Source organism: Tachysurus fulvidraco, chromosome 10, assembly GCF_022655615.1.
Source record: "Tachysurus fulvidraco isolate hzauxx_2018 chromosome 10, HZAU_PFXX_2.0, whole genome shotgun sequence".
Lineage (NCBI taxonomy): Eukaryota > Metazoa > Chordata > Actinopteri > Siluriformes > Bagridae > Tachysurus > Tachysurus fulvidraco.
The window spans coordinates 2,600,971-2,620,861 of NC_062527.1; the positions used below are offsets into that span (position 1 = coordinate 2,600,971).

Consider the following 19,891-nt stretch of genomic DNA (forward strand, 5'->3'; position numbering starts at 1 on the left):
ATTCTCCGGAAGAAAGAAAAAAAAATCACGAGCTCCCGACACGAAACATAAAAAGTTAAACAACAGTTGATTAAACAAATTATTTTCACCATTTTTGCATCGTGATATTCACGGAACCTAAAAACCCAAAAATAGCACGTTTAAAAATAATCCGGTTCAATGAAAACAGCACAGGATGTGCAGCGCTGTTCTGGTGGGAAACAGGGAGAGGGAAAACAGCACAAGAGGGAAGGAAGGTGAAAGAGAGGCACAGTAGGACAATGGCTGTGAAAGGTGAGAGAGGAAAGGCAGCGGGTGCGAGAAAGCAGCTAATGGTGTCAGCTGACATCTGGGCTGGAATCCAGCTGGAGCTGGAGCCACTCTGTAGGATCTGCTACATCAGCTTGGAGAAAGGAGAGAGCTACTGTACTTCACAGAGGCATCTTAGGACATCACTTTCGCTCGTACGTCCTCGGACGAGTACCTTAATGTCTTACAGGACGTCATTCATAGAAAAGCTGCACGATTCATGATATGACTGAAATCGTATTTTTTTTTTATGATACCGAAACCGGTGTTTGGAGTTTGTTACGTAAGTTATCTTAAATGACAAACATACAAATACAGTAATACCTCGAGATCTCAGAGCGATTTTCCCCGTTTAAATGGATTGAAATCCCATTAATCCGGTCCAGCTCGCAAAATTCCACCCCGGTCGTTTTGTTTATGTGTTTTGAATATGACAAATTGTACAGAACCTGTTATTTATAAATGAGAAATATTGTATAAAAACATACAGTAATAAAAGAGGAGTTAGGAGGAATTACGCTCTCACTTTCGTTCACTTACTCGCTACCGTACGCTCTTAATGCTACTTTACACTGAAATGGAACTTAACTAAACTTCACTAAGATTAACGAACTTAACCGAAATTTTCTTAACTTGACTGAACTTAATTGCTCCAATTTGTTTTCTTTACACTTGTTTAATTTTCTTCATCGCTTTTCTTTCCGCTTGTTTTTGCCTTTTTTGTCACTCTTTCCTCACTAACATCTGCCGGTCGTTTTAATAAAAAACCATCCGGTCGGCATATCGGATGCGATGTAGTATGTAGATGTAGAAAACGGATCCGCAGACGGTCGGCACCTCACGCGGCGTCATTGCGACTCTCCATAGGAAGTGGATGACTTCCGCTTTAACCTGGTGAGACGCGGGAAGCTGAGGCGGGAAAACAGAGCACACGTGGTTGTTGGGGATCTTTTGTTTCGGCTGCTGCGGCGGCTCGAATGCTCGTATCTCAAAAATTTGCTCGTATCTCAAGGCAAAAATTTGGTCGAATCACAGTTCGTATCTCAAAGAATTCGTATGTCAAAGCACTCGTATCTCGAGGCATCACTGTATCTCCACTCTTAAAATGAGACAATTTGATAATTTCATACGTTCTACTTTAAATCAGTGCGATCATGTAATGACCCGCTAATCGCATACGACTAAATTCCGTTACATCGACAATTCATTCAGAACATGCTTCGTATGAATGTTTATCGTTAGATGAGATAATTCTCTAACATCATGCGCTAATGAGAATAAAAACACGACACCGACATGCTGATCTCGTTCACAATGTGCCATGAGCAGACCTGCTTCATCCATTCGTTCGTTTTCTACCGCTTATCCGAACTTCTCGGGTCACGGGGAGCCTGTGTCTATCTCAGGCGTCATCGGGCATCGAGGCAGGATACACCCTGGACGGAGTGCCAAACCATCACAGGGCACACACACACTCTCATTCACTCACACACTCACACACACTACGGACAATTTTCCAGAGATGCCAATCAACCTACCATGCATGTCTTTGGACCGGGGGAGGAAACCGGAGTACCCGGAGGAAACCCCCGAGGCACGGGGAGAACATGCAAACTCTGCACACACAAGGCGGAGACGGGAATCGAACCCCCGACCCTGGAGGTGTGAGGCGAACGTGCCCCCAAATATATATTTAATAAATATAAATACAAAACGTAGGGAAACGACGGGCGCCGCATAAACCAGGATACGAGTAAAACAAGGTCATCTCACCTCCAGGAACATCCGTCAATCCTGAAAAAGCTTCCGGATCCAAACCGCCGGAAGATCCTTGCCTTTGACAGAGTCGCTCCACTGGTCTCGAACCCTCGGTGTTGCCGCAGAACAATCTGAATCCACCCCACCAATTTTTAATTTCTTCCATTAGAATTAATTATGAGAGCCAGAGGCAATTTGTGTACTCTGTGTTTAAAACTGCCTGCACTATTAATTAAAAACTGGTTGCTGGAAAATTAATGGAGGAATTGTTATTCGCCTACTATAATGAGCTTTTCTCTATGACATTAAAAAAAAAGGAATGCATGATGCATTTCCCGCCGGGTTCGGAGAGGAAACACCGTCGTCTGCATCGGCGCAAGAGCGAGCGGATGTAGGAAGCGTGCGGTACGGTGTCACGGTGAACCACACAATGCCTCGCAAATCATGGGGAAGATTGGCTTAAAGCATTAAAAAATAAATAAATAAATCCCTTAAATCAACTCTGCTATTAATTCCGATGTATGTGGCAGCCTGAGGAAACCCTTCACCTGGGAAACTTTTTACATTTTCTACTATATACTAAATTCTTAAAGCGACTTTTAAAGGTTCGGTTCGGCTAATATGTAAATTTGACGACGGAACGATATATAAACGTAGCCGTACGATAACCGTCGACGCCCGACGATCACCGTAATGAAATCGCACACGGGTTTTCATCGGGACTGGAAGACGGAGTAGGTTTATTTGTTAAACCTTCTCTTTATCTCTTTAGCGTAATCTTTGCCAATGAATATTTATTTATAAGCTAATATTTGACGCCGTTATCTTCGACCGCTCGAATTCTTCGGACGTTTTTTTTTTTCAGACAGAACTAAAAACGTCCGGCACTGAAACCCGAAGCCTTTAGTATTAGTTTTATATCAGACTGGCGGTGATAAAATAATTCATTTGTTTATAGTGATTAAAGCTTTCGCGCTGGCAGACTGGAATAGAAGTGAAAGGCCATCGCTTTAAAGGTGGGGTCTCCGATTTTTGAGAAACGCTTCAGAAAACCGAATCGGGCCGAATAATAAACAAAAATAAAAACAAACGTGTAGCCGATGAGCAGAAAGGGGCGTGTCTTGTCGATATGGGCGGAGAGAGTGTTCGGTGCGCGTGTGTGACGTTAGCAGAAAGCTGTTTTAACATCGACATGGAGGATAAAAACAAAGAAAGAAAGAGAAGAAAGACTTACGATAAGGACAAGAAGTAGGACGTGTTAATATAGGATCAGCTTTCCAGCGCTGGAGAGAACTGAAGGAGCAGGAAGTTGGCCACATGTTCACAGGTTGGAGTTTCCCGAGTCAATAACTCCTGAGCTAAACGCTGTTACTACACAAATAACACCTCTTTTCTATCGTAGTAATGTAGAGAGGCAGCTACAACCGCGTTTTGTGTAGTAACAGCGTTTAGCTCAGGAGTTATCGACTCGGGAAACTCCGACCTGTGAATATGTGGCCGACTTTACTTAAGACGCCGAGGCGCTTTTTTCCTTCTCGATAGGTGAGTAACGTTGGTTTTGCTTTGTTACACAGAACTAATATATGCCTTTGTCCTTTACATCATTATGCTTGTGTGGCATTTTTGCTTGTTTGTTTATCTACAATCGTATTGTTCTTCCCTTCAGCTATGATAAAGACACGTTTCTTTCCATCAGTCGCCTGGGTTACGTATGTATGTGTGGGCGGAGCTATCGATACAGGGGTGGGACCCGTTTGTGTTAGGGGCGTGTTTGTTTTGGTGATTTCAAATGTCGACGTTGGCTTTCAAACATCGGAGACCGCACCTTTAAGTCTGATTAACAGAAAGGGCTCATAAGGAGTAGCAGCCCTCTCCCGCACCCACGGACCGACTCCACACGAGTATGACTTAATGACGTATGATGTCAGACGAGGGATGATTGGTCTTCTCACTGAACACTATTAAACTTTATGACTTTCACGCTTTGGTTAAAAGGCACGTAATGAAAGAAGAACATGTTTGTGATTACCACTTCAGTGCATAGCGCCGATCCCGTGGGCACGACGACGACGACGCCGTTCCCGAAGAGATGAATTCGATTTATTTATTTATTTCTAAACGAACCTTGATTTTAACACAACACGGTTAACATGAACTATTTATCCGCCGTGTTTAAGAGCAGCGTTTCCTGTCACGCCTAAAGATAAAGGAAAAGAAAATGAAAGTCCCCTTAACGATGATGACAGGGAAAGACTTCAGGAGGCAGGTAACGGGATCGTGTCCGTCCCTACAGTAAAGCAAACCACCCCCACCTCCACCCCCACCCCCCACGTCAAGTTTCAGATATGAGGTGGCTGATTGAATGAGCCTCGGTGGGAGAGAGGACCGTGTATTACTGTTTGCCCCATAAACTCAGGCTAATTCTCCTGGTGTGTGGCCTGTGATTTAACAACATGCCTTTACAGCAGCCTCACTCTCTTAATACAGCTCCCTGCCAGGTCTGTCCTCATAAGCAAAAAGCTAACAAACGACTTTAATAGGCAAGCCCACATAATGTAAAAACTCCCTTTAAACTTATTAACGCGATCGAGGGGGTCAGCCGCAGATGTGCGATTTACATGCTGGGCTAGCGGGGGCGGTAACGAGGGAGCGGGGAGAAATAATCCTACATATTTACTTTAAAAAGAACCCCCAGGGCATGACCTTTGACCTGAGAATAATCTCCCCACATAAAAGAGTGATTACCTTTTCTCCCTCTACTCTGGCCACCTACTATTAAGGGGCTCGGTTTATAGTCTACACAAAGGACCGGTGTAACAGCACAGATTTAAAACACACACACACACACACACACACACACTTTCTTACAGTAAGGGCTAAATTAGATTGCATCCCTGACTTGGCAGTTGATATTCAGAGCTCATCAAGGTAATAATGTTACCATGGAGGGACATCTAACGTACAAGCGGCGAGTGAGACGAGGTGGAGTTTTACCCAAAAAAAAAATGGAGGACATTCCACTGTATGTACCAGATAATAAAAACACCATGTGCAAGAACTGTGTTTTACTAGAACAGTAAAAACATTGGGCCAAAGTTAATTACACAGGAACGGAGGAAAATAATTCCTACTGTACACGTGTGTGTGTGTGTGTGTGTGTAAAAGGCTCGCGGTGTTCTTTTTTCCCCGCTCGCGATACGATCGAGCGTTCGAAATAAAATCGTACGATCTGAATCGTTTCCGGAAGCATAAAAGAGACAGAAAAGTGAGCGTTTAAACCGTTTCAGCTTTAAATAGGGAAGGTGTAATAATACCGACAGCTGTGCGGTTCGGGAACCGCGTGAATCTACGGCTGGATTTTGAGCCGATTCCAAAGCGACACACCTGAAACAGTAAACAGTAAAAGCACACGATAGGATTGAACAGAATTCTACGTAAATTAGTTCTGTAACGCTCACATGGCTGAGATTTTGTCACTGTTCTGCTGCTACTGTAAAAGTTTATTAGCGTTCTCCGGTACTACACAAAATACACTGTAAAGGTATTTAGGGGGAGGGGGGGCACGGTGGCTTAGTGGTTAGCACGTTCGCCTCACACCTCCAGGGTCGGGGGTTCGATTCCCGCCTCCGCCTTGTGTGTGTGGAGTTTGCATGTTCTCCCCGTGCCTCGGGGGTTTCCTCCGGGTCCTCCAGTTTCCTCTGCCGGTCCAAAGACATGCATGGTAGGTTGACTGGCATCTCTGGAAAATTGTCCGTAGTGTGTGAGTGAATGAGAGTGTGTGTGTGCGTGTCCCCTGCGATGGGTTGGCACTCCGTCCAGGGTGTATCCTGCCTCGAAGCCAGATGACGCCTGAGATAGACACAGGCTCCCCCTGACCCGAGAGGTTCGGATAAGCGGTAGAAAATGAATGAATGAATGAATGAATGAAGGTATTTAGGTCTGGATATCATTCAAGCCTTGTGTGTAACATAGTGAGAAGAACAAAGAGAACGAGAGAAAGAAAAGCATGGATTGCATTTACATTTACTGTGTGTAATTGCTGGAAGCAGGAATAGGGGGGTGGGTGGGAGGCACCTTCACCAGCTGCCTGCTGCCATTCACACCTCAGCAGCTCCCTATTCTGATGCGAATTAATCTACTCTTCTTCCTCTGGGACACACACACACACACACACTCACACACACTCTCACAGACACACACACACACACACACATACTCACCAATAGTATAGGAAGAACTTACAAAGAAATACAACCTCGCCTGTGAAGAAAAACACCGCTCCTTCATTTAAAACCTGGAACAGATCACGCTCGGGGGTTCCGGCGCAGTGGGCGTGGCTGACAAGTACAATAGTTAAGTTAGAAGAAATTGCACTAGTGCATCTCAGTGGAATAAAAAAATCTGGAGTGGGAGAAGGCAGAAAGAGGCCATTTCTGTTCTCTTTACTCGTTCATTTCATTTATTATCCGGCGAAAGATGAGCTCGTGCTAGAGCTCAGCTCGGGATTAACCGGGAGGCGGCCTTACGGCGAAGTCGGACGGGTCCGCGTGTGCGTAAGGCCGTGTTTGAACCCCATCTCCACACTCACTGTGGGTCACTGGGCCAAGTAAATGATTTGGGTCCCAAATGGCCTTGGACTAATGGCTTAATCTTTTTCTCTTATTAAATGCCATCGGCTTCCATTAGAGCAGCCAGAGAGCTGATCTTAGTGGCGGGTGCTGGCAAAGAGAGGAAAGAAATTTGCAAGAACCCAGGCTGTCGCTTCCTACGCTCAGCCATGACGGAGTAGAGAAAGCGTCCTAGTACGGACGCCTCCGCCACAAAGAAGTAGTGCGATGACACTGAAGTATGACATGACTTATGACATGAATGTAGTCTCATGAAAAATACTATACTAGAAATTCATCTCTCTTCACATTTCATTCGATTACTCTCATTTCATTTTGGGTCAACTGCATTCTGAAAGGGTGCCAACCACGGATGATGACCGATACGGCCTCATTAGGGTTCGAACAGCACAGTGTGGTAAGAAGGCGAGGTGGGGGAGTGAGGCAGAGGCTTGGGGAGAGGGTGACGGTCACCTCAAGGCCTCTGGCTGCTGACCAAGCGGCTGCTGCAGGCAGCAGTGTCCTGCCTGAGGGCCTGCCTGGGGCCAGATGAGCCCTGGAATCCCCCGAGAGCCTGGCGAGAACGATACCACCACAACCACAACTACCGACAGTCACCTCTACCACGCTCTCTCTCGGACGAAGATGAGAAAACACAGAAGGTCCGCACGACAGAAACTCCTCGGTAGAGCTAAGGACGGAAAGTCGATGTGGCGAATCGCTCGGCTGCGAAGCGGTCCTCCGGCATAAAGCCGTACGACCCATATCATAAAGCCGGAGAATTCCATCGTCACACAATAATCTATTTTTTTTTTTACTTCCGTATATCTATTTCTACAAATCGCCACATACGGTATTTGTAGTCGATATTATCGTAACGGTTACGTAGCGCGGTGCAAAAAAAAAAAATTAGGAACTGGCAAATCTTTAACATTACAAGTCGCTAATCACATGACATCGTGACTAAAGCTAAAAACACACTAATATTACTGTGTTTACAATAAAAAAAAAAAATTCCGGTAATTGTCACAAATGTTAACTAAAAAGGAAAAGAAAAAATACAAGCATTGTGGGCTTTTTCTTTCCTTTATACAGCCCGTCTTTGAAAGCCAATGTCACCATTCCTTTGCCTTCCGTCATGTAACGTAACTTCATGAAAGCCTTGCCAGTAATTGATTTAACTGGGAGACTGTGAAGGACTTCAAAATCTGCGGAGATGAGATTGATGGAATTATGCAGTAAGGTTGAGATACTTATTTATTGACCAGGGAGTGGGGAGGGGAAGCTTATGATGAGAGGCTGGACCTTTTGGCCCTGTGCTGATTTGATAGCTCGGTAATGGAGTCAGGGAAAGGAAGCGAGTGAGTTTGGTGGGGTCAGGCTCTAACCCTGGACTCAGACCACTGCTCAAATGGAGCTAATGGCTCTCTAGGAAAAAAAAAAAAGCCTGGCTAAACCCCTAAGACTGTTTTGTTTTATGTGCGGGACTCTCTTTAGGGCGTCGGGATGCTTTAATGCTTTTCATTTTTTACATAATTAGTGAGACAAAAAATGACAAACAGAAAAAAAAGACAGCGATGTTAGACAGCAAGCTTCCGTTTGTGACCATCGTCTTCGTCGTTATAAAACCGGAACTGATTGACTTACAGTTTCTTTGCTTTGAAGGCCTCCGCGAACTCTCGGACACTTCTCAACGATGCCAAGTCCAGCATCATGGCTTCGACGCGAGCTTTGTGCTGGATGGAGAGAGAGAGAGAGAGAGAGAGAGAGAGAGAGAGAGAGAGGGAGCAGAAACACAGAGCATCTTAGGCATCCATCAAAACATTCAGCATCTTTATCATCCATCATTATACGCACTAAGCCATAGGCCACTAGTTACAGCTCCTCCGACATTTCCCACCTGTGCATTACTCTGGCTGCTATACTGCAGCGATGCTTTAGCCACTGATATACCGACATGCCCACATTTAAATCAACTCTCTATCCGCTACGATAAATCAGGAATGCATTTCCACCAGGAAGAGTTGGACAGTCTGCGGCCGGATAGCATCTCCATAGGCTTTTTATGGCACTTTTATGATTCCCCACACTCGCCGTATCGAATCCATTCGGTATTTACATTAAGTGAGCGGTGAGGTCTTGCAGAAACCCGTGCTCTTATGAAGTCTGTAATGGCATATAGAATAGGCTCACAGGAATAAATAATGGATGAAAAAAGCCAAATCTGCAATAATGGTACCGCTCAGCACTAGCTTTTAAGTTTACCTTTGATCGCTCTGTAACACAATCGATAAGAAGAAAGGCATATAAATCACTCCATAAGATATAATCATACACTGACAGGTCATGGGTCAAACACAGGTCCCCTGAGGCATGGAGGAATGAATGAATGAATGAATGAATGAATGAATGAATGAATGAATGAATGCATGCTGTGGACATATCCGTCATACAACGAGAAGCAACACCGTACAGTAAAGTACTAAAATCAGCTGTCCGTTTGTAGGAGGTTCGGTCTCGACTCTAGCAGCATCCGTGAAGAGGGAGTCGGCTGATGAACGAGCATCTGAACTCTGCCTCATATTACAGTGGGCTTAAGAGACACAGGGCATTTTAATCATGCCACATACGGTACGGTAGCCGGTTAACACACACAAAAAAAAACCTTTAGCTCAGCACTTCCCGTGCGGCAACGAGCCGTCAGTCAGCCGGTAACTAGCATTAATCAGGTCCGCTGCAATTAGTTCTTTATAGCGCCTTATAAGTGTACGGCGCCAGGAGGACGCCGACATTGTGTCTGTTCGTACGCGAAGGGTCCAAACCTCATTAAAATATAAACAGATGCACAAAATAGCAGTCTGGCAAATTTATATATATAATATATATATATATATAAAATTGAGTTATACAGCTGCATTATCAGGTGACCGGAGCCTGGTACTGTGGTACTGAGGTATCTGGCACTCTGGACAGAAATGTCAGATCTCACAGATAAGAGTCAGATACGGAGTCCAACGAGTCATACACCGTTTCTACCAGCCTTTTTTTCGGATGAATTAGCGTTAGTCACCAGTACACCGGACCGGAACTGTTAGCGAGGGCATTTATGAGCTTAAGATAGTTCCGAGTTGTCGAAATCTCCAGACAGAAGGAGGCACGGATAGCTGACGTACAGTAACCCTGCCACATGCTCCGTGTTGTCTGCCAGACTCAGCATGGTCTCTGTGGAAACCCCCCGATCTAATATCACGCTCTGATATCAACGACAATACCGGACTGTCACTAACATCGGTAACGTCAGAACCGGAAAAAGTGCGATTTGTGCGAAAGGGGCGGAAAGTTTCCGGTAAATTTCCGGAAACTTTCCGCGGGAACTTATTCTGGGGAATTTTGGAAATATTCCAAATTGGAATTTATGTGAATTTACAGGAATTTAAGGGAGTTATTTGGAAATATAGGGAAATGTATCTAAACTATATCGTATACAAATATAAATAAACATTTAGTTTGGTAATAAGCAGACACGCATGCAAGGTAATACACATCTTAAACATGACGTCATGACCGATTTAATTGTAAGTAGAACTTTAATCGATTCTTTCATCGAGTGACAAAAAAAGCATAATAAACATTATTATGCTTGTAATAAACATCATAAACTTAATAACTGTAATAAACATATTTCCCTATGATCGCTGTAATCTGTTCTAATCAGTAAGGTAGTTATTAAGTTTAGGTATTGGGTACGATTAAGTATGTAGAATAATGTAATGCAGAATAAGGCATTAATATGGGCTTAATAAGTGCTAATAAACAGCCAATATTCTATTAATATTCATGCTAATGAGCAACTAGTTAAATGACCCTAAAATAAAGTGTTACTGTGGATGTTATGGAAGAATGTAAGTACATGCAGGGGGTTTGGCCTCAATGGCCTTCCAGTAAGCAGTGTGCTGTGTGCAAGTGACCGATTAATGCAGGGTATAAATTTAACTTAAACTGCATTAAATCTTGTCGTTTTAAACACAATTATGCCTCAATTTAAGGACATTTAAGTTCCTTGTTATAGGCAACTCTGTATTTCCTTAAAATTCCCAGTTAATTCCCATGGAAAGTTTCCAGCCTTGAAAATTCCCGGAATTTTGCGACCCTAATTAAGGTGATGTAAGGACGGGTGGCCGTGTGTACAAGAAGAAGAAGAAATGTAAGAAATGTTAGACACTTTGAATCGAAGCGTACTGAAAATCTGCTGACGGACATAAAAGACGTTTAAAAGTCGAGCGTCGAGCCCGACGGCCTCTTTGCGAACAGAGAGTGACGGATTAAAAAAAGATCACCATTTGATCAGACTAATGACTGGAAAAAGAAATGTAGATGCAATACGTGTACGACTTATTTTAAGTCAGGCTTCGGTAGCCATGCTTGTCAGGCCTTACTGTGTGAACGCTGCGGCACAAGAAACAACAGCTGGTGAGAAACACACAGCACAGACATGAAGACTAATGACTAAATGACTAAGACAACTGTTTTCCGTAAGCGGAGTAAGACGTCGCGAGATGCACCGTACCAAACCGGGGCACGAGTCTTGTACGAAACGTTAATCTCCAGCTTCCGATTTTCTGAATTTCAAGGTTGTCTTTCGATAGCTTACTGGAAAAGATAAAGGCACTTACCCAAAGTGCCCTCCCTACTTCTCCCTTCACTCTGTCCCTCCCTACATATAGTATATGACTCCCTCCATCTCTCCACTTCTCTCATTAACTCGCCACCGCTATCCATTAGCTGAACCGATTAAGAATACATGCACTCCATGGTTTCCCTTTTCCTTTACAGTCTTCGCTCGAGCACAAGCAATCAACAGAGCACGGAAGAGAGCAGCAGACTGTCGTTGATAAATTACCCGTCCCCTCTGAAAACCATTTATCTATTCGGGGCCGGGGTGCGAGAGGGACCTTGTCAGTGCGGCGCACTCCGCTCTCTCCCTGCTTCTCCATTCAAAAACTAAATCATATGAAAAAGGCAATAGAACATTTCCATATGACAAATATGCACAGGTGGAGCTGCCAGCCTGCTCTACTGTGTTTGAAGTAGCGTGACGCAAGTGGGGGCCCACGGTCATATAGAGCAGACAAATGGCCCGGAGAAAGACCATTCTTCATCAAAGAGCACCAAAGAGCACGAGAAGAGAAAAATCTCGACAGATTATAACGGGGAAAAGACGAGGCGAAAAAAAACAAGGGAAAGATGTTACAAAGAGACAACACTGGATTTCCTCTCCTTCTCTGGGATTGGGAATGAGGAGGTTCTTCCAGCTGGGCCGTACCGCTCGGTCCCTCAGGAGCCCTGTCAACTCGCATGAGCACGGAAACGTGTTCCGCCTGCCGCTATCCTCCTCTACGCTGTCCATTAGTTATGCCTGCTATCTATTCTGGAGCATCCGTGTCCCGTGTCTGCAGATTGCAAGACTAACAGTACATGACACTCCGAAATAAAGCAGATGTCTGGGAACGAATGCTGGCGAAAGACTACCGTAGTTAGCCGCAAACCGCACGGTCGGTAACGGCCCGACGTCCGGGCCGCGAGCGGATCGAGCCTGACGTACGGACACCTCGTCCGTCAGCGGCGCTAAAAACTTCTCGGCAGCAACGACGGAGAAAAATATTTGAAAACGGCGTCACGCGCTACAGCAAGCCGCATCGCTCACAATCGTGTCATGATCATAAACCCAGGAATACATTACGATTATGGCGCTAGGCATCCAAAATAAGAAGCGTTTACAGAGTGCCGCGAATCTCGACACTTTCCACACCACTACGGAAAGGAGGAGGCGGTAAATGTCTCCATATACAGTATACTCCACCTTTAGCAACGGCTCAGCTCCGAGGGAGATGAATCGGTTCTGTGGGAGTTAGCAGCTGAAATAGCGCTCGCAAATTATTTGATAAATGCGAGATGGAGAGGCGACAAACAGGTTTATTTTTACAGCGATGGCACCGAAGGCCTCAGGGCGCTCCCCCTGTCTCCATCACCCTCACTCAGGGGCAGCGTGATTTATCATACACCTGATGAAGAGGAAGCCTGCGAAATGTCACGGGACTCAGACGGCAAACGAAGGAGGACCGGATTCGACAAGGCCCAGGCGTCCCCGATGTCACCCGGCTCCGGAAAAACAAATACGCTTTTTCATTAAGAGTCGAGATTTCCAGACAGTCCTAAACAAGCAATCAGGGTGGATAAAAGAACCCGGGAAGGCAGACATGTACGATATAGTCAGAGATATACTGTACGGATCTATCCAACTTTTGCTCAGGGATCAAATCTGGGAATTCCACCGACGTCCGCTTTATTACGAACACGAAACAAGACAATAACGAAACGCCGAGCGGAACTATTTCTTTCCCATTCGACCGATGTTCCCGAAAACGATTCGTATATCGGTGTAGAAAAAAAAAGGCATGTGTGCAGAATTCTCAATTTAAAAAGCATAACCGTGTCTATTACCGTCCGTAAGAGTAACCGATCGGATCATCGGAAGTAATTGATAGTTAAAGGGGATTTAAAAAAAAAAAAAAAAAAAAGAACAAAAGAAAAGAAAAAAAAGAAAAAAAAATGGAGGAAGATGGCAGATGGGAAAACAATGGAAACACCCCCCCCCCCCCAACAAAAAAAAAAGAAAGAGAAAGAAAGAAAGAAAGAAAGAAAGAAAGAAAGAAAGAAAGAAAGAAAGAGTGGGCGATCTGAACGCCTGCTTTCCTCTGCAGATTGAAGTCTTGTGATGAAAATAAAGTTTATTGCCTGGAAAGAGGAGGGGAGAAAAGCATGTAGAGGCATTAAAGCGACAGAGGTGAACAATTAGACAGATGGCCAGGTTTCAGAGGAAGGAGCAAAAATAAAATGAGAGAGAGAGAGAGAGAGAGAGAGAGAGTGAGGGAGAGAGAGTGAGAGAGAGAACATGAACGGAATCATTCAGGAATTTTATGAGGAGTCTGACAAGCCCACATCTCTTCAAGGGCACAGCAGGCGACAGCTCAGAGGCTTCCTCAGAGAAACTTTGTGCTAAATGCTGAGCGTGCAGTCGTTGGGGGGGGGCGGGGGGGTGTTGGGCGACACGACACATGGAGCAGAGATCACCACCGGTTCAAAAGACTCCAGGCATTACAGTTAAACCCCTGATGGTGACCCCAGTGTTCTGTGGCTTAGTGGTTAGTACGTTCGCCTCACACCTCCAGGGTCGGGGGTTCGATTCCCGCCTCCACCTCGTGTGTGTGGAGTTTGCATGTTCTCCCCGTGCCTCGGGGGTTTCCTCCGGGTACTCCGGTTTCCTCCCCCGGTCCAAAGTCATGCATGGTAGGTTGATTGGCATCTCTGGGAAATTGTCCGTAGTGTGTGAGTGTGTGAGTGAATGAGAGTGTGTGTGTGCCCTGAGATGGGTTGGCACTCCGTCCAGGGTGTATCCTGCCTCGATGCCCGATGACGCCTGAGATAGGCACAGGCTCCCCGTGACCCAAGAAGTTCAGATAAGCGGTAGAAAATGAATGAATGAATATGATTAATATTTTTAGCTCCAAAGTTATGGAGGATACGAGTGGCTTTGTATCGTACGTGTGGTATCGTACGTGTGGTATCGTACGTGTACAGACGTACCGCTAAACGGTTAAAAGGACAAGCACAGTGCTAGAACAAAACGTCAGCGCCGAGGCTTCCAACACGGACCCGGATAACGGATAACGGAGTTTGTGCTTTAGAAAAAAAGAAAAAAAAAATTATCCTCAAATTTGTGTAATAAAAGATCCGTTTATTAACGAGAGATATTTCTGTATCGTACGTTCCAAACGTGCTCCCGAGGAGAGAAAAAGAATTCATTTATCTTCGCACGGTCTCGGAAAAGCAAGGAAATGATGTTCGCCGGCTTTCTCTCTTTCTCCCTTTCTTCCTTCCTTCCTTCCACTATTCTAAGGGGGGGGGGGAAAGGAGCAGCAAAAAAAATTTCACCTTGTGAAGACCTGACCACACAAAATTGGTCATCAAGTTTTAAGACTGTATTTTATCATGTTTTTTTTAAGCAGAAAAAAGGTGAGAAAAATGGTCAGTGCTCGTGCTCCATATATCATCCTGTCACAATGATGACGTTCGTTCATAAATACCCACCAATCTCTTCTCCACCTGGCTGCTTGTGCTATTCAAACCCTGTGGAAACAGCTAATTACTGCACCTTCTCTCTCTCTCTCTCTCTCTCTCTCTCTCTCTCTCTCTCTCTCTCTCTCTCTCTCTCTCTCTCTCTCTCTGTGTCTCTGTCTCTCTCTCTGTGTCTCTGTCTCTCTCTGTCTCGGTCTCTCTCTGTCTCGGTCTCTCTCTGATTTTTTGTTCTTTCTGCCATTATCTCTCATTTGCTCTTTCATCCTAAAGGAGTTAAGAACAGAGAAGAATGGAGGAGAGGAGGCAGTTCAACATTCCTTTTACATGTAACACACACACACACACACACACACACACACACACACACAGACCGAGCAATTAATAAAGAGGCTGGTCCCTCCAGAGCACTAGAAGAAAGTGCCTGTTCAGCACATAGAAGGAGAATATGCAATTTCCCCAAGTTAAGTCTATATTAAATTGATTTCTTCTTTCACTGAGATGGGCTGGGCTCTCTCTCTCTCTCTCTCTCTCTCTCTCTCTCTCTCTCTCTCTCTCTCTCTCTCTCTCTCTCTCTCTCTCTCTCTCTCCCTCTTTCTCTGATTGTCTCTCTCTCCCTCCCTCTCTCTCTCTCTCCCTCCCTCTTTCTCTGATTGTCTCTCTCTCTCCCTCCCTCTCTCTCACCCTCCCTCTTTCTCTCTCTCCCTTCCTCCCTCTCTCTCTCTCCCCCTTCCTCCCTCTCTCTCTCCCCCTCCCTCCCTCCCTCCCTCTGTCTGATTGTCTCTCTCTCTCTCTCTCTCTCTCTCTCTCTCTCTCTCTCTCTCCCTCCCTCCCTAATGAAAGGAAGATAATCTACAGGTTTTCTCTCTCCTGAAATCAAGTTACAAATCAAGTAGTGCAAGATACGGAGAAGGAGGCAGAAAGACATGAAATGATTTTTCAGCTGAGTGTAAGGGGGAAATGTGAACATCACACCCTCACCCACACCCACACCCACACACACACTCTCTCTCACATGCACACACACACACAATCTCTCTCTCACATGCACACACACAATCTCTCTCTCACATGCACACACACACACACACACACAATCTCTCTCTCTCACATGCACACACACTCACTCGCAATATCTCTCTCGCATGCACACACACACACACACACACACACACACACACTTTTAAAAAGCAACAGGCTCAATTCAATATAAGCAATTAAAATGAGTTAATGATGAAACGTCTCCTATCTGATATACAGTCTATATGAGTTGTGTGTGTGTGTGCTGAGAAGCACATTACACAGAGATGTGTGTGTGTGTGTGTGTGTGTGTGTGTGTGTGTGTGTGTGCGTGCGTGCATGCATGCATGAGAGAGACATTGCGAGTGAGTGTTCACCTATAAACAATGGCACAAAAGGTCAATGCTGTTATTAAGATTTCAATAAATAAATAAATTCAGCAGCACCCACACACACACACACACACAGAATACTTACAAACACACACAAAAAACCCCCCAGCATCAAACCACTCATAAAAGGTTAAAGGTTAAAGCAGTACAATCTGTACTCCTCTATTAATTCTGTATAAGTAAAGCGGCACACGGCGGCGGCGGCGGCAGTGCGGCTCTTAAAAGAAGAAAAAATACAAATAAATCGTCTCACACCCAGACCATCCACAGGCCTCTCCTCTCTCCACCCTTCTCATCATCTCTCTCTCCCTCTCTCTCTCTCTCTCTTTCCCTCTCTCGCACACGCACTTCAGGGGGAGATTAGATTTGCATCAGAAAGTGATGTAGATTGAAATAATGCATCTTTATCGCCGGAGATATTGAGATTTACTCCCAATTTTCTTCAGCCCTCGTGGAGATCTGCTCACCGTGCAAAAATTTACCAACACATCTGCCATGTTTTTCCGATATCCTAACAACTAGACGTTAATGCGATACCTATTGCTCCCCGATATTTCAGAAGGAGAAATAAGCGCCACCAATTACATATTTACACTGGGTGTATTTTGCAATTCTGCAAAAAAAATTTTTGTGTGTTTTTTTTTCTCCTTCACTCTCTCTGTATGTAATTTAGTGGACAGAAGAAGATTTAAGGACATCTCCGTTGTCTATGTTAGATCTAAATGAAGTCTGTACAAGGCAAATCGCATTGTGCTTGAGCAAAACTTCATATTGTTAATGTCAGCAAAACGACTGCTCCCAGTGACACGAAGTAATGAGTTTCCTTTTTTTTTTTTTGCTACACTTCTTTCTTATGACTGCATTGTTCCAAATCGAGTTTTCTGTAATTTCGCTCCGGCAACGATCTAAAGTTTTGAGGGGGGGAAAAAAAATAAATATAAATAAATAAAAAAAATTCCACACATCTCCATATCTACGGGGCTGAAACGTGAAAAAAGCAGCAGGTTGTATGTACTCTTCAATTCGTCCTGGTTCGATTAAGCTTTAAGTAATAAATACGTGAAGCTGGCGGAAAAAAAAAAGAAAGATGATACGATCGGGTCGGAGGAGACGATACGAGCTGCAGGCTATCGAGCTCGTAAACGTCTCATGTAGCCGTTTTATTTATATTTTACGATTTAGTAGTCGACGGGGGGAAAAAACGACTTCGTTAAAAAAAAAAAAAAGACGCGTGGAATTTCGTCGACGGATCAAGAACGCCCACGAATTCTTTTCAAACTGTAACGAGTGATTTATAGAATTTATATCACAATTTATTAGCAGTTTACATATATATATATAAAAAAAATAAAAAGGTGTATTTCAGCCATTCATTCATTCATTCATTCATCCAAACTACCTCAGGAGCCTGTGCCTATCTCAGGCGTCATCGGGCATCGAGGCAGGATACACCCTGGATGGAGTGCCAACCCATCACAGGGCACACACACACACACACACACACACACACACACACACACACACACTACAGACAATTTACCAGAGATGCCAATCAACCTACCATGCATGTCTTTGGAGCGGGGGAGGAAACCGGAGTACCCGGAGGAAACCCCCGAGGCACAGGGCGAACATGCAAACTCCACACACACAAGGTGGAGGCGGGAATCGAACCCCTGACCCTGGAGGTGTGAGGCGAACGTGCTAACCACTAAGCCAACGTGTCCCCCACATATTTCAGCCAGAAATATTATTATTATTATTCTATTGAAAATTTGATTGGACTCAGGACCTCAGACTAAAAGACAAAGAAAAGCAGGACTTCTTCTCGTTCCTCACCTGCGTTCAACACCATCACTCCTGCCATAATCTCAGAGTTCAGGAAGCAATGTAAAACATATACGGTGCGAACCGTGGCAAGGTCATGGGTCATGAAAGCGTAGCCTAGAGCTGAAGGATGCTTGACATGAAATAAATCACGTGTTGTAAACAAATTGTGTTATTGCTTTATTCATGAAGCTTAATTCGATTCGGAGGAAGACGAGTCTTTCGAGTGAGAGACACGGCGACATCTCATCTTGTTCCTCTGAGCTGCAACAGTAAGTACATTAAAATGAGCCTGCAGAGGCTTCGTGGATAATCAGACTCATGGCCAAATATCATCAACACTCACCTTCCATCTCTGGACTAATGAAATAATCTCTAGTGCAAATCAAGTTAAACTGGACAAGCTGTGCTTTAACTGAGAAGAGAAGAGAAGAGAAGAGAAGAGAAGAGAAGAGAAGAGAAGAGAGAGGTGAGAAGAGAAGAGAAGAGAAGAGAAAGAGACGGAGAGAGAGGGAGAGGATATTATCTTCTCGTCTCTTCTCTAGTCTCATCGAGCTTTTCTCCGCTACGCTTCCTTCTCAGGTTCCTCTCCTCTCCTCTCTCTCTTCTCTCTTCTCATCTCTCTACTCTCCTCTCTTCGCTCTTCTCCTCTCCTCTCCTCTGCCTCTCTCTCCTTCTCGTTTCCTCCCTCTCCCATCTTCTCTCCTCTTTTCTCTCCTTTTCCTCTCCTCTCTTCCCATCCCTTCTCTTCTATTCTCCGTTTCGCTCTCCATTTCTCTTCTCCTCTCTTCTTTTCCTCCTCTATTTCCCCCTCCTTCCCTCGCTCCTCTCCTCTCCTCCCCTCGCCTCTCTCCCCCTTCTCCTCTCTTCTCTCCTCTCTTCTCTACTCTCTCCTCTCCTCTACCCTCTCCTACTCCTCTCCTCTCTCTCCTATCCTTCTCTTTCTCCTCTTTTCCTCTCCTCTTGTTCTCCTCTCTCTCTCCTCTCCTTCTCCTCTCTTCTATCTCCCTCTTCTTCTTTTCCTCTCCTCTCTTCCCTCTCTCCTCTTTTCCTCTCCTCTCTTCCCTTTCCTCCTCTTTTCCTCTCCTCTCTTCCCTTCTCTCCTCTTTTCCTCTCCTCTCTCCCTTTCTCCTCTTTCCTCTCCTCTCTTCCCTCTCCTCCTCTTCCCTTCTCTCCTCTTTTCCTCTCCTCTCTTCCCTTTCCTCCTCTCTTCCTCTCCTCTCATTCCCTTCTCTCCTCTCCTCTCTTCCCTTCCCTCCTCTTTTTCCTCTCCTCTTTTCTCTCTCTTCTCCCCTTCCTCTTGCTCTCCGTCCCCTTCTTCCGCTCTTGTCCTGCTCCCCTCTTCCTACCCTCCCCGCAGCATGCCTCGATGTGCGCCAGACAAGACCCAAATTAAGAGAGGAGCGTTTAAGGTTAAGATGTGAGAAAAGAGGAGGGATTAGAATAAAAATAGGTGAAGGAGGAGGGATTAAGACAGGAGACGAGAGATTGAGTTTTAGAGAGTAAAACAGAGGAGACGAAAGATTAAGAGAGGACGGCGAGGACAGATTAGGAGAAGTGAGGAGATGCTAAGGCGGGAAAGGAGAGATGAAGATTAGATTTAAAGGAGGGAGGAGGAGGAGGAGGAGGAGGAGGAGGGCGGTGAGAAGCGTCTGAATTAGACCGAAGTATCAGTATGTGAACACTGCATTAATTCTACACTCCCAAACAAGACAGAAGACAGAAACAAACACCTTTTGGTCTGATTTCTGCTTCACTATTAGAAGCAACAGCACATTTTCCTCATTAAGTTATAGGTAGAAATGCTCTAAAGCATGAAATTACCCTCGAGCCTCCCTCTCTAAATAACCTGCTTTGCAAACAAATGAT

At 44.9% G+C, this 19,891-nt stretch overlaps 1 protein-coding gene across 2 annotated transcripts in view; it reads right to left on the minus strand.

The window, feature by feature from the left end:
* wwox (WW domain containing oxidoreductase) overlaps positions 1-19,891 on the minus strand; it is a 233,937-nt gene that overhangs the window by 174,260 nt on the left and 39,786 nt on the right. For both annotated transcript variants that reach the window (XM_047819231.1, XM_047819230.1), the window contains exon 6: positions 8,301-8,389. In XM_047819231.1, the coding sequence (XP_047675187.1) occupies positions 8,301-8,389 (89 nt within the window). The remainder of the gene's footprint in view (positions 1-8,300; positions 8,390-19,891) is intronic.